The sequence below is a fragment of the Trematomus bernacchii genome, unplaced genomic scaffold, assembly GCF_902827165.1.
Source record: "Trematomus bernacchii unplaced genomic scaffold, fTreBer1.1, whole genome shotgun sequence".
Classification (NCBI taxonomy): domain Eukaryota; kingdom Metazoa; phylum Chordata; class Actinopteri; order Perciformes; family Nototheniidae; genus Trematomus; species Trematomus bernacchii.
In genome coordinates, this window is record NW_022987708.1 from 939,715 (window position 1) to 952,890 (window position 13,176).

The window sequence follows — 13,176 nt, forward strand, 5'->3', positions numbered from 1 at the left end:
TAATCGGTTGTTTCCGTGAACGGCCGAATGTTGTGTGACGGCAAATGCTGCGGCTGCAAGGCATTGTGGGGCAGCATTTTCTCATCTCCTTTCGTAAAGGGAGGTCCAGTGGTTCCTAAGCTAAAGGAGGTTATAAAGGAAGTTTGAAACCTCTGGGTCATTTCACTCCGTTAGGAAGGTTCCTAAGCTAAATGGACTATTGGACTGCAACCCGAGTCGAGTCACGAGTCCCGCAAATCGGCACTCTAGTCCGACTCGAGTCCGACTCGAGTCCGAGGGTGTTTCTCAATCGCGAGTAAAGCTGCTTCAGAGCCACTATTTCAAGCATACTACGTCATCGAGTGCCGCCGAAGTACTGTTCCAATCTCCAGTATACTTGGAAATCTACCGAGCCCGGCGTACTCCGTTTGGAGAAATATCGAGTCTGCACATGAGTAGACTTCGCGGTCTTAAAATCCCCACAATGCTTTGCGCACGGACCAATTTCCCCAAATCTGTGGCGGAAGATGTAAGGCGGGGCCTCTCATATGACGCACACCTGCACACTTGCTAGCGTGTTCCACACTTTGTTTTCCGAATGCCAGGAAGTATTCTTGACTCGCTTCTGAAGCAAGATGCTCGGCAGACATGTGCTACCAAGCAAGCGTACTCGCGATTGAGAAACACCCCGAGTCCAGGACTCGAGTACTCCATCTCTGACGCACACCGGTTGCGCATCGCACTGATTGCTGCTGCCGCCGTTCCATGGTGCTCAGTTCAGTAGCAGTGGGAAATTACATACATATTGCTACAAGCACACACACAATTAAAACACAGCAATACTTAATATAAAAACACATCAGATCCCATTAAAACTGACCCTGTCACACATTCATATAGATTAAATCACCATAGTCCAGCACAGGTAAAAAGGTCACAGAGACTAGCCTTTTCCTGGCCTCAAGTGAGAAACAGCTAAACACCCTTAGCTTTCTAAGCAGATTATTGACCTGACATTTAAAAGAGAGGCAATTATCAAGCCAGATACCAAGGTATTTATAACAGGCAACCACTTCAAGTACTTGTCCTTGCGTAGTAACAATATCCAAAGTGGTCTCCGGTGTCTTTTTGGCTTTTGAAAATAGCATTACCTTAGTTGTATTAACATTTAAAATAAGCTTAAACTCAGAGAGCTGAGTCTGAATAATATTAAAAACTGCCTGCAATTTAACAACAGCCTCCTTAATGGAGGGACCTGCACAATACATCACGGTATCGTCCGCATAAAAATGTAAAGTTGCTCCATCCACATTTTGACCTAAACTGTTGATATTTAAAAAAAATTGTAAACGTTTTGTATACTCCTGTATGTAAACGTGGCTAACATTTATGTTTCCATTTCATTTTTCTATAGGTAAAATACAATGTGCTCCAGTTGAGACCAGGCAAAACCCCTGTCCAATTGGTTGCACATATAAATCCTCTTATCAGTATTGTAAGGTTTACTATTTATTGATGCTGCCAGCTTCATCGAAAAATACCTCATTGGCCATTGAAAGACATCCAACCCCTCTCAGCTCTAATATGTCGTGTGTGTTACTTTTAAAATTAGTGGTCTTATTTAAAAAAATAAAACACATTAGGAGTTTCCAGTTGTTCGTAAACAGCAGAAGGGTCAAAAATATGGACTAAATTAAAATTACAAGTTTTATTACAACACTGTCTTCATTTTAATGTTGACTATTTTTCAAGTTGTTTTTATAATCAGAGGCATTAACGGCACAGTCTGGCAAAACAAATAATAGTTTACTCTCATTGAATTTGAACTGTATCGTCAATTTGTGTCAGATTGGATCGACTATTCTCTAAAGTGTACCTGACTTTAAAACTCATGCTAAAAAATAAAACATCTTATTATTATTTTTAATATATTAGATACTTGATTTATGATCTATTGTGTCCCTTTTTGAAGTTGCATTATTTAAATGTTTTAGTTTGAGTCTTTACCGGCATGATCATTTAGTATGCATATAGCTTTTTTGTGCAAACCTGAGATTTAAGATTTGTATTGCCAACCGCTGCTTCGTAATTGTGTGATTGTGCAGAGGTGGAACATTATTCAGATATTGTACTTAAGTAAAAGTAGAAGAACCAGAGTGTAGGAATACTCTTTTACAAGTAAAAGTCCTGCATTCAAAATGTTACTCAAGTAAAAGTACAAAAGTATTAGCAACAAAATATACTTAAAGTACCAAAAGTAAAAGTACTTGTTCTGCAGATTGGCCCATATTATATGTTTTGATTATAATTATTGATCATTAAAGTGTCATCAAAGCTGGTAAAGGTACTGCTTTTAATAACACTGTAAAATTCAGGGTAGCTTGTGAATTTACTCCAGGTGTAACTAAAGTCTTATTTAAGTGTTGAATATATTTCACATCACTAATCCAAATCTGTAAAGTAACTAAAGGTACTACTAAGTAAATGTAGTTGAGTAAAAGTACACGATTTACCTCTGAATTGTAGTGGAGTAGAAGTACTCAGTAGCATAAAATGGAACTACTCAAGTAAAGTACAAGTAGGCCTACCTCAAAATTGTACTTAAGTACAGTACTTGAGTAAATCTACTTAGTTGCACTTTACACCACTGTGATTACGTAATTGTTGTGCACATGATAAGTAAATAACTTGAACCTCATTGTGTTTTCAACCTCAGTGTTATATCCAAATTAACTGTCAAAAGTCACTCCAAAATATTGAATTTGCAAAGGATACACTATCACAAATATTGTTATCTCCAGCTCAGCAAAAACCTTTCTCTGGCATCTCTGCATAAGGTCTGGGAAATGTCTCCACCGGAAATAGAGAAATCGTCATCCTCCCGGAAAGGGAAACGTCAACAAAATGAGGTGGTGTTTTTGAACATTTGGCAGAAAACAATACTCTTGCATATTTGTCCTGTTCAGGAGGACTACACGAAGGGCTCCTTGTTGGAAGTTGCAGTTTTTAAAACCTTGAAACGGTGAGTTCACTAAACAGAAGATGGGGCAGCCGCTGCTGACCGGTCACTGTTATGTAATTTGTCAGATGAGCTGAACCGCTCGAGTATGCAGGTATTTAAATGTCAGCTCCTAAAACACATGCTCCGTCCTTTATGTTTTGACACTGGCAAGCGGGTGAGTAAGTCGATAAAGTGGCTAATAAATGTCTAACATTGAAGGGCGAATAGAAAGCGAAAATAAACGAAAAGTCAAGTACAAGTGTCCCACAGTAAGCTAATGTTAGCTAGCTGTTATTTTACCACGGGCTGGAGCGGTGAACTGTGTCCGATGGGCAGTTTTTGTTTTCTAGCTAAAACATAAATGTAGCTAGCACCGAGAGGGCCCACTCTCTGGGCTCTTGTGTTATTTCTACATATTGCTTTAGCCATTGTTTGCTAATCTTGTCTAGGTGTTATTATAAGCGTTGTCTTTTTTGTACGGTTCTGATGTATAAAGAGCTCGAGCTCAGTCAGTTCTGCGGAATGTTGCGCGTGACTTTCCAGGAAATGAGCTGCTGACAGACAGACAGACAGACAGACTACGTTTTGGGACAAAATGGTCCCAAAACATTAATTTTATTGTTTAAACTTCGGTTCAAAATGGGTAAGATATAGTAAACACAGACACATTACAAGGGAAGATAATGGTACAAATTACATGCATTTTGGACCAAAGAAACTGCTGCCTAAGGCACTTTTTAAAGACAGACAAATACATCTATATGGTATTATCAATCTCATTCCATACTCGTGGACCTCTGCAAACCACACTAATGTTGGTACATTTAAATCTACATTTTCCGGAATAAGATGCTTTCCCCCTAGTCTTATACTGTATATGTGCAATGGGAAATACGTCGTTGGGAATCTTTGTCCTGCAAATAAAATATACAGGATTTACATGTAAAAAATACATGGATTAGAACATGAGAAATAGAGAAAACACAGAGTCTGTTGAAGCTGAATAGACTGAAGGAGACCAACATGACTTTATAGGGCATCTACCCGAATGTTGTAATAGGATAAAAGTGCAGCATAAATCATAAATCAACCCAAAGCATTACAGTTTTGAATTCCAGTTTAACAGAAGAAGTGAACAGCAAAAACATGTATGTACAACACTTATTGTTTAAAACTCCTGTAAAGGTTTTGTCTTCTAAATTCTACCACTTCTACAGGATTACTACACATATTTTAATAAAACATGGGGCATAAATGTCTCCGGTTGAACAAAGGCCTAAGGACAGACATTGAATGTGCTGGTCCTTCTGGAACAGGAAACAACATCAGTTCATCCTGCTGAAGAAAAAGCATGAATAACTTTACATAAATCTTTTCTGGATATGAGATCTCCAAAAAAATGTTTTAATAATAAAAAGCAGTTTTTACTTATGGCCTTGATTTGGTTGATAAGAGTCTGTTAAAACAAATACTTCTAACATGGCCTTTTAGTGTTTTAGAGTTCTGTAGTATAGAGAGGCGAAGTCCCGCCCATCTACTTCCGACCCATGGGACCTTATTTCGGAAAAATTATGTATTGAAGTCAATGGGGAGAGAAAGATTATCTTTCGATCCCGTTTGAATTGTGCCACGAATTACACATATGATGTTTGTCAATCTTAAAAAATAATTTCCATGTAAAAAAAGTCACAGTTTGTCGTAAAACTGTTGAAATATAAGACTGAAAAATACACACAACTAGAAAGACTACAAATCCCAGAATCCCGGTCCCACATGCTGGCTCTTACGAACCGACTAACTCCCCTTGTGTGTATGTACAGCTCTCAACATGCCCAGACTTGTAGTGATTTTCACCTCTTTTAATACTTTTCGCCTCATTCTGAAAGAAAGAAGTGAAATGTGCCAACGCGACGGCCGTCTTGGTGTGTGGTGCGAGACGGGAGATGTAGTTCATTGAGCGGTTTCACACAAAAAAGTGTTACTTCACAGTTTTACGACACATTTTAATTTTTTTGACTTGTAAAATTATCTTTTAAATTGACAAACATATGTGTAATTCGTGGCAGAATTCAAACGGGATCGAAAGATAATCTTTCTCTCCCCATTGACTTCAATGCATAACTTTTCCGAAATAAGGTCCCATGGAGCTCCCCCGGAAGGGGAGGGACTTCGCCACTCTATGGGAGGGAAAGTGTTTGCTCCTTGATGCCATATGCAGTGATTTCTATCTTATTGTTTCATTAAAGTAATGTATGTTCTCTCTCTGTCAGCTGTGTGTTATCAGGTTACTCGGTTCAGTCTGGTGACTTTTGAGGGAAATGCAAGTCAGCAGCACTTCCCCCTCTTCCTCGGACAGTCGGGTTGTTTTTGTTTCAGACTTATATCCTGCTCTCAATCCCTTCTCCAAATTCAGAAAGGAGTATGACTTTGGTTAATGCAGGTCATTCATGGCGACTTCAGAATGAGAACATCTCTGAATTTTTCATCAGCATGTCATATACATAGTTTTATCAGTAAATTAAGATGGTCTGTGGTTGGCCCATGTTTTAGAGCTTTGATGAAAAGAGAGGCAGTATGAGAAAGAGCTTTTTGAACATTAAAGCATGGAGACATGTCACAGTATAGGCACAACATTTGAAGAAATGATCATTATATAAGCCCTTTAAACATAGCAGTCTGTCGTATTGGAGAAAATGTAATTACCAGCTGATGTGAATATTTCCCTTTTACAGATTTCATCTGCCAATATCGGTGTTGTGCCAATTTCATTGTGCATTCCTAGTCAGATGGTGTTTAGAAATCTTTATTTTTTTATTCTAGTGATGTTTTTGTTTTATAGGCAGTTATTCCCTTTACCAAATCATTTGTAATTTGGCAGCCTCTGGTAGCTTGTTGTATTTATCTCTTACAGATTGTGGAACAGTGAAAATCTCCAGTGTCAGTCTGAATGGCTTCAGAAAGCTAATAAGATATTTATTTAATCGTTTATTTGGCAGGGACAATGCACAGTAATGCTTAAAACATTAAAATGTATCAAGCGTAACATTGCTAGATTTAGCTTTGAGCTCATTTCCATCCGCAGTCTCTCACATAAAACATTTAAGAAGATTACATTTTACAAACATAGCAAAAACAAAATACATGATGTGCAAAAGAGCAAGAGCAGCATACACAAGTATTTATGACATGGATACATTCCTGTTACTGCAGCTTTAAAGCCCTGAGTACGCAGAGCAGCTCCCTCACCGACTGATTCCTCTCTGTCCCTCCAAGGTGCTTCTCAGAGGCATGAATGACTTTGCAGTTCTCAACACGGGGCGGAAGATGCCCCTGATCGGACTGGGAACATGGAAGAGTGAGCCAGGAAAGGTAGAGGCGGCACTTTTATAACTTGTTTAATATGATTTCTCTCTTCCAGATGACTTTCATAAAACAGCTGCCCTTTGGTAGTTAGAGTCATTTAACTGTCAGACGCCAATCCCTTTAAAACAATTCGGCAATAGTATCCTATTCAAATGAATACGCCACTGCATATATTGTAATTATATATTGTGCACATTTACAACCTCTTATCTTTTATATAAATATGTGTATTCAATTTGATGGTTCTTTATCATTTATTGGATATTTACTTTGTCCACTGTAGTGTCCACTGCACTCTACCTGCTACACACCTAGGGATTCTATTTTGGAAGGTGAAAACAAAAGAGTAGATATAATATGCGCTGCCATTGTCATGGTGGAAAGAACTAATAAAGTTGCAGTTCAGTTTTTGCTGTTTGAAATGTACATTGTGTGTATTCATGACTACAATTGTAATAAATAATATGCATTAGGTGGCTGCTTATTGACAAGATCACCATATGAACTTTATAAGATAATAAGTCAGTTTTGCACATTCTGCTGCCCCTAGTGGCCAACAATAAAACACGTGATAGCATTTCCCAACCAACAGCGCTCCCTTTTTCCACCACACAGGTGAAACAGGCTGTTATCTGGGCATTGGAGGCTGGGTACCGCCACATCGACTGTGCATCCATCTATGGCAACGAGGAGGAGATCGGAGAAGCCTTACAGGAGACGTTCAGCCCCGGCAAGGTAAAACAGCTTCACCAAAACTGCATTAAAGTCAAACTAAATCAAACAATATCCTAACATGTTATCCGTGCATCAGGCCCTGAGAAGAGAGGACGTGTTCATCACATCCAAGCTGTGGAACACCTGGCATCACCAGGAGGACGTGGAGCCGGCCCTCCTGAAGACCCTGAAGGACCTGAAGCTGGAGTACCTGGACCTCTACCTCATCCACTGGCCCTACGCCTTCCAGTGAGCGCCCCCTCCTCCAAGGTCCAATGCTGACAGGATTACCTCGTTATCCTCAGGAAACCACCTTGTGTTCCTGACATAACGAGATAATTATCTTCCCATATCAAGTCCAGGGTTCATGGGTTTTGAAAATATTTTTCTTTGACAATAGCTACACTCCTTTTATTAAGGAAATAAATGAAAAGCAAAAAAATTGTTTTACTTATGTTCTACTTCAGTCTGTCCTCTACTGAAGCACTGAGAGGGGATTGAGGGAAAGGAAATTATGATGATCCATTTTCAATTAAATCAGTGAACTCCCCTGTGTTTATTACTTTGATATGGAAAAAACCTTTCTGCAAGAGTGTTTTCTTTTTTTCCAATTTCTATAATGTATTTTTCATCTGCTTTTGAAAAAGGTTTTGGTGTGAGTTTTTGGTGTGGTGTTGTTGTTGTATTATTCATTTCCGCCACAAGAGGGCACCAACACCACATGTTCTTAATAAAAATGGATGCACTTCTTGCTAGGTGAGTTTTAACAAGATACATATTGTATGTTAGCAAGTAACTCATTCAAGTAATGGATCAAGACAAAGACTGATTCATTTAAATGAAAGGACTCCAGTCAGCTATGCTTTTATCAGATGTCATGGCAAACTAAGGGAAGGGTCTTAAAGTAAAACATGAAACTGGAAGAGAAAATCCACTGTCTTACAGTACGTCCACACGGCAGCGTCGCGTGCTTCAACGGAGACGCACCCCATTCACTTTGAAAGGGGTGACGTCATGCTTTGCCGAACTGCATTGTGGTTCCGTCGCGTCGCTTTGCCTCCGTTGCTCGCGCTGAAAGTTGAGAAAAGTTCAACTTTTCAAGCGTCGACGGAAGTGCCAGCCAATCAAATCATATGCCAGTTGAAGCTCTAGCCAATCAAATCATATGCCAGTTGAAGCTCTAGCCAATCAAATCATATGCCAGTTGAAGCTCTAGCCAATCAAATCATATGCCAGTTGAAGCTCTAGCCAATCAAATCATATGCCAGTTGAAGCTCTAGCCAATCAAATCATATGCCAGTTGAAGCTCTAGCCAATCAAATCATATGCCAGTTGAAGCTCTAGCCAATCAAACTGCGTGCTTGTGTGTCCGGTGCGGGAGATTCATGTGATTGGTTGTTGGTCGCACGCCAGACACGCCCACCGGCAAGCTTCAACGCGACGGAACCGTGTGGACGTACCGTTAGTGGAGTGGCATGATTATGGGGTAGTGGTGCCCAAATGATTATAACAACAAACACAAGAAATTCCCCTGTAATCACCAAAAAAAAGAGTGCACCTTTTTCACCCACTTTTTCACTGTTTAAAAAAATCTATCTTTATTTTTGTCTCCCACTCTGTATCTCCCAGACGAGGAGATGCTCCTTTCCCCAGGAAGGAGGACGGCACCCTGCTGTATGACGACATCGACTACAAGCTGACGTGGGCGGCCATGGAGAAGCTGGTGGAGAAGGGCCTGGTCCGATCCATCGGCCTGTCCAACTTCAACAGCCGGCAGATAGACGACGTCCTGTCCGTGGCCAGCATCAAGCCCACCGTGCTGCAGGTACGTGTGTGAGGATCAGGACTTTATTTGACTGAGAGTCAGTGGTTGAATGTGAACACTTACACGTATCTGTGTGTGTTGTGCAGGTGGAGGGCCACCCCTACCTGGCCCAGGTGGAGCTGCTGGCCCACTGTCGGGACCGGGGCCTGGTGATGACGGCCTTCAGCCCGCTGGGCTCTCCGGACCGGGCCTGGAAGGATCCAAGTGAGCCGGTTCTGCTTCAGGAGCCGGTGCTGGCCTCCCTCGCAGAGAAATACAAGAAGTCCCTCGCTCAGATTATCCTCAGGTGATCTCTCTCTGCTGATTACATTGCAGCTCAATAAGCAAGTGTGCATACTTTTTTAGAAAACGACACATTTTTTGCAAAGGCTAAGTTAAAGATTAGATTTATTTCAATCTTAAAGTCCTTCATTTTTAGATTCGATTCGATTATGTTAGATGTGATTTATTGATTCCAATTTAGGAAATAGTTTTAGTCTTAGCAGCATGCCTAATAAGGATTGCACATGAGTTCAAATAAAATAACAAATAAACGTAGACAGTAAATATACACATATCAACATAGGAATACATCTCTATGAAACATAACGTGATCTGAATAAGTTGGTGTACACTATAATGACCAAATGACTACTAACATAGGATACTACTTACATTATACTAGTGTGCAAAGTCCTCTCAGTTTTTAAATATATTTAAATGCAACGAGGTACAGTGTGACAACAAAATAAACAAATAAATAAATGAAGGTTATTAAAGGTCAAAGAAATGAAATAATTTGAGATCTTAAAATGATCTAAGAAAATTAAAATGTATAAAAGGTTTTCACATATTGTTGGCATGCGCCCAACAGCTTACTTAAGAACCTGATGTACACATTAATACATTCACATCGATATCAGGCGGTTTAAAAAAGTTGTAGAACCCTTTTTTTATTGTTAAACTGATTCTATTTAGCATTTAAGTCCTAAAGTGGTTATTGGAGGCAACCACAGTAAAGGGAAAATGGCTGTTGCAGGACAGCTGAATATGTGACTGTTAAAATACACATTAAAGTTGTGATTTGGGGCAACAAGTTGCATACACAACATTTACATTTAAAGTGAAATTAAGAGACATTTAAGAAAGTTTAAATTAGGCAAGTTTTCAAATTGTCCCTTTTTTGTAGTTACTATTGCAAGTTATATCAATTTAGACATTTCCAGATGTTTTTTCTAATGCATTATTTGAACAATTTAAACTATAAATCAAAACTGTACGGTACAGGAATATGAGTATAACGTTTAGGCCACATTGACATGATGTAACTACGTCAATACTGCACAGTTTTAGATGCTCTTGTAGTGTATGAAGTGCACTTTGCCCACTTAAGTGTAAGTACATTTGAACAAGTCTGTTTTACATGCAGGTGGCAGACACAACGAGGAGTGGTGACAATCCCTAAGAGTGTGACGGAGTCCCGGATCAAAGAGAACATTCAGGTGGAGTAACATCTCACTCACAGCTGTTCCAAACATGAGGCTATTATTTTACACATGGCCTTCTTACTGAGATTCTCTGAATTTAAGATTTAGGCTACGCTTTTGCCCTTAAGTAGCTAAAAGCTCATTTAACTGAAGAAGCTGTGCATGTGTGTACGGCATTTCATGCACAAGGGTAGCTTGGAATGGCAAAGCAACTCTTGTGGGGTGGTTGGTGTCGATAACGTTTCTTTCTTTTTTTTTATGTTGTCAGGTGTTTGACTTCACCCTTGAAGCGGAGGAAATGAAAAATATCACAGCCCTGAACAAAGGCTGGCGCTACATTGTACCAATGATCCAAGTAAGTGGCTTTATGTACTGCATGGTAAGTCTTTAGTTCAACACAAATACATGTATCCCTTATGTGTGAAAATCATCACAATACAGTGCAGGTCAATATGAAGCAGGATGGTTTCTTCCTCCAGAGTATCACTAGTATTAGAATGACTTTATAAAAGAATGAACAAACCACATCACATTTCTCGTCAAGCAAACATAATACTAGACAAACCAGGATATTTGAATGATGGTTAATTTAATTCAACTCATAAAGCTTCTGCTGCTGCTCAAAGCTAGAATCCGGGAACATTAAAGAGGCCTTTAAAGATGACAACAGTATCATAGCTACAAAATAATGAACTTACTCTACTCTGATTATACGCTTATAATAATATAATAATGGAAAAATAACTCATTGATAGTATGAGCCCAAAGTGACAGAGTAATAAGTGATGTTACTTTAATATTAACTATAATTCTTCAATGAGTAATTAGTACTTTTATTGGACTACAGTTATAGAACCCTTCTTACCCTGGAGATAATATATGTTTATTCTGGTAAATCTAAAAATCATTTAAATACTGGTACGATCTCCTTCTGACTAATCAAATCTCATTTAGGTTGTCGGGATATAAGCATTAGATATATAAATGTAAGCCCTCAAAGTCTCTTCTCAAGCTGTTTGGTAAAAAGCAATATCTGTACACATGTGTCTGTAACGATCAAACTCTGCACTGGGTTTGAAAACTGCCAGGATGAACGTCACTGTACGAGAGGGAAATGTCTGTTTGTTTCTGATGTTGCAGGTGGAAGAGAAGCGTGTTCCCCGGGATGCAGGTCATCCTCACTACCCCTTCAACGACCCCTACTGAACACCCCCACTGCAACCTGAATATGTGCCTTCTACACCCACACCACCCCCCACATCACTACTAAATGTTCCTGCAGTTTGTCTTTAGATCATGTCACATCCTGCTCTATCATTACAACATTTCAAGTTATCGTCAGTGATGAGTTCTGGAGAATCTGGTATGACTGTGTACGTGTTATTTTTAAATAAACATTTTGTTACTTCACTTCCAGGCTTCTTTATTTAACCAGTGGATTATTTATCAATGGAAGGAATTGTTCCACAGGTTTTGTTTTGTTTCAATCTAAATCGAGAATGAATAATACTAAACAAGTACATTTCATTTAGGATACTGTATTGTTCCACGATGCCATAGGAACACCTTCTCTAACTTCAGAGTACCAAAGATATTATTAAGGTCTGGAGTCAAGCTAAAGGTCCCATGTCATGGCCATTTCTACTGATCATAATTCCATTGTTGAGGTTTACTAGAATAGATTTACATTGTTCAATGTTCCAAACTCACATTGGTTTCTCATACAGCATCTCTGTATAGTATGTGTATTCACTCTCTGTCCTAAACGGCTTGTTGGAGCTCCTGCCCCCCCCCCTCCCTGTGAGCCCAGTGTGCTCTGATTGGTCGGGACGTTGCGAGGCTCGTTGCGAGGCTCGTTGCGAGGCTCGTTGCGAGGCTCGTTGCGAGGCTCGTTGCTGCTCGCCGCGGCTGTGAGCTGCGGCGAGGAGCGGACAAGCTTCCGGGTCGGCGATACAGCGAAACACAGCTAAACTCATCCTGAGCACACACAAACACTCACAGCCGAAGTAAAAACAATGAGTGTGGCTTGATATTGAGTAAGAAAAAGGTTTATAACGCTGTGAGAATGGGTCTGCGGAGAGCATTTCTCCGCCATCCCAACTCGTCTATTACCAGCATTCAGGGAGCTCTATGCAAGTCAATGGGGACTCCCTGTTAGTTAGCCAAAGGATCCCGGTGTGTGAGGTGCTCCGGATTGGTCCATTTGGGCCAATCCGGTCATTTGTTGTTGATTTGGGTATTCACACGTCACAGAACCCAGGAAGCAAACAATTGAAAAAGAGAAATCTCCAACGAGGTGTTCTGGGGCAGCATAGACAGGTCTGCAGATACACGCTTTACAACATCAGGAGGATACGTCCCCATCTGACCCAGAAAGCGACGCAGCTTCTGGCCCAGGCTCTCGTCATCTCACGCCTAGACTACTGCAACTCCCTCCTGGCTGGTCTACCTGCGTTTTTATTTTTATTTAACCTTTATTTAACCAGATAAAAACATTGAGATAAAATCTCATTTTCAATGCTGACCTGGCCAAGAAGGCAGCAACGTTACACATAACACAAACATATAAAATACAGAGAACATAACTAAGAAAACAAAAGAGGAAAAAGCAGTCACTACATTGTGCACATTAGGACAGTAAGAAAAGTACACTACTTGTTACTGCAAGAGCAGCTGGTGGTGAGGACTTCAGACAACTTCAATTTAAAACATGCTATAGAGACAAGTGCCCTCAGTTTAAGGCGTGATTGAAGGTCATTCCAAGACCAAGGACCATAATAAGAAAGACTCCTTTTTCCAGCCTCAGTCCGCACAGCAGGTACCTGGAA

The 13,176-nt window shown here is 40.0% G+C and overlaps 1 protein-coding gene across 2 annotated transcripts; it reads left to right on the forward strand.

Annotated features, from left to right (window-relative positions):
* The first annotated feature begins 2,845 nt into the window (after nucleotides 1-2,845).
* akr1a1b (aldo-keto reductase family 1, member A1b (aldehyde reductase)) lies at nucleotides 2,846-11,758 on the forward strand. Of its 2 annotated transcripts, none has more exons than XM_034140804.1 (9): nucleotides 2,846-3,001; nucleotides 6,254-6,349; nucleotides 6,959-7,078; nucleotides 7,155-7,306; nucleotides 8,687-8,882; nucleotides 8,969-9,168; nucleotides 10,291-10,363; nucleotides 10,617-10,703; nucleotides 11,489-11,758. In XM_034140804.1, exons 2-9 carry the CDS (start codon nucleotides 6,269-6,271, stop codon nucleotides 11,552-11,554), a joined length of 975 nt encoding a protein of 324 aa, XP_033996695.1. In that variant the 5' UTR covers nucleotides 2,846-3,001; nucleotides 6,254-6,268; the 3' UTR covers nucleotides 11,555-11,758. The 2 variants fall into 2 exon arrangements, with proteins under 2 accessions (XP_033996695.1, XP_033996696.1); XM_034140805.1 differs by having other exon boundaries at nucleotides 6,265-6,349.
* The last annotated feature ends 1,418 nt before the right edge of the window (nucleotides 11,759-13,176 follow it).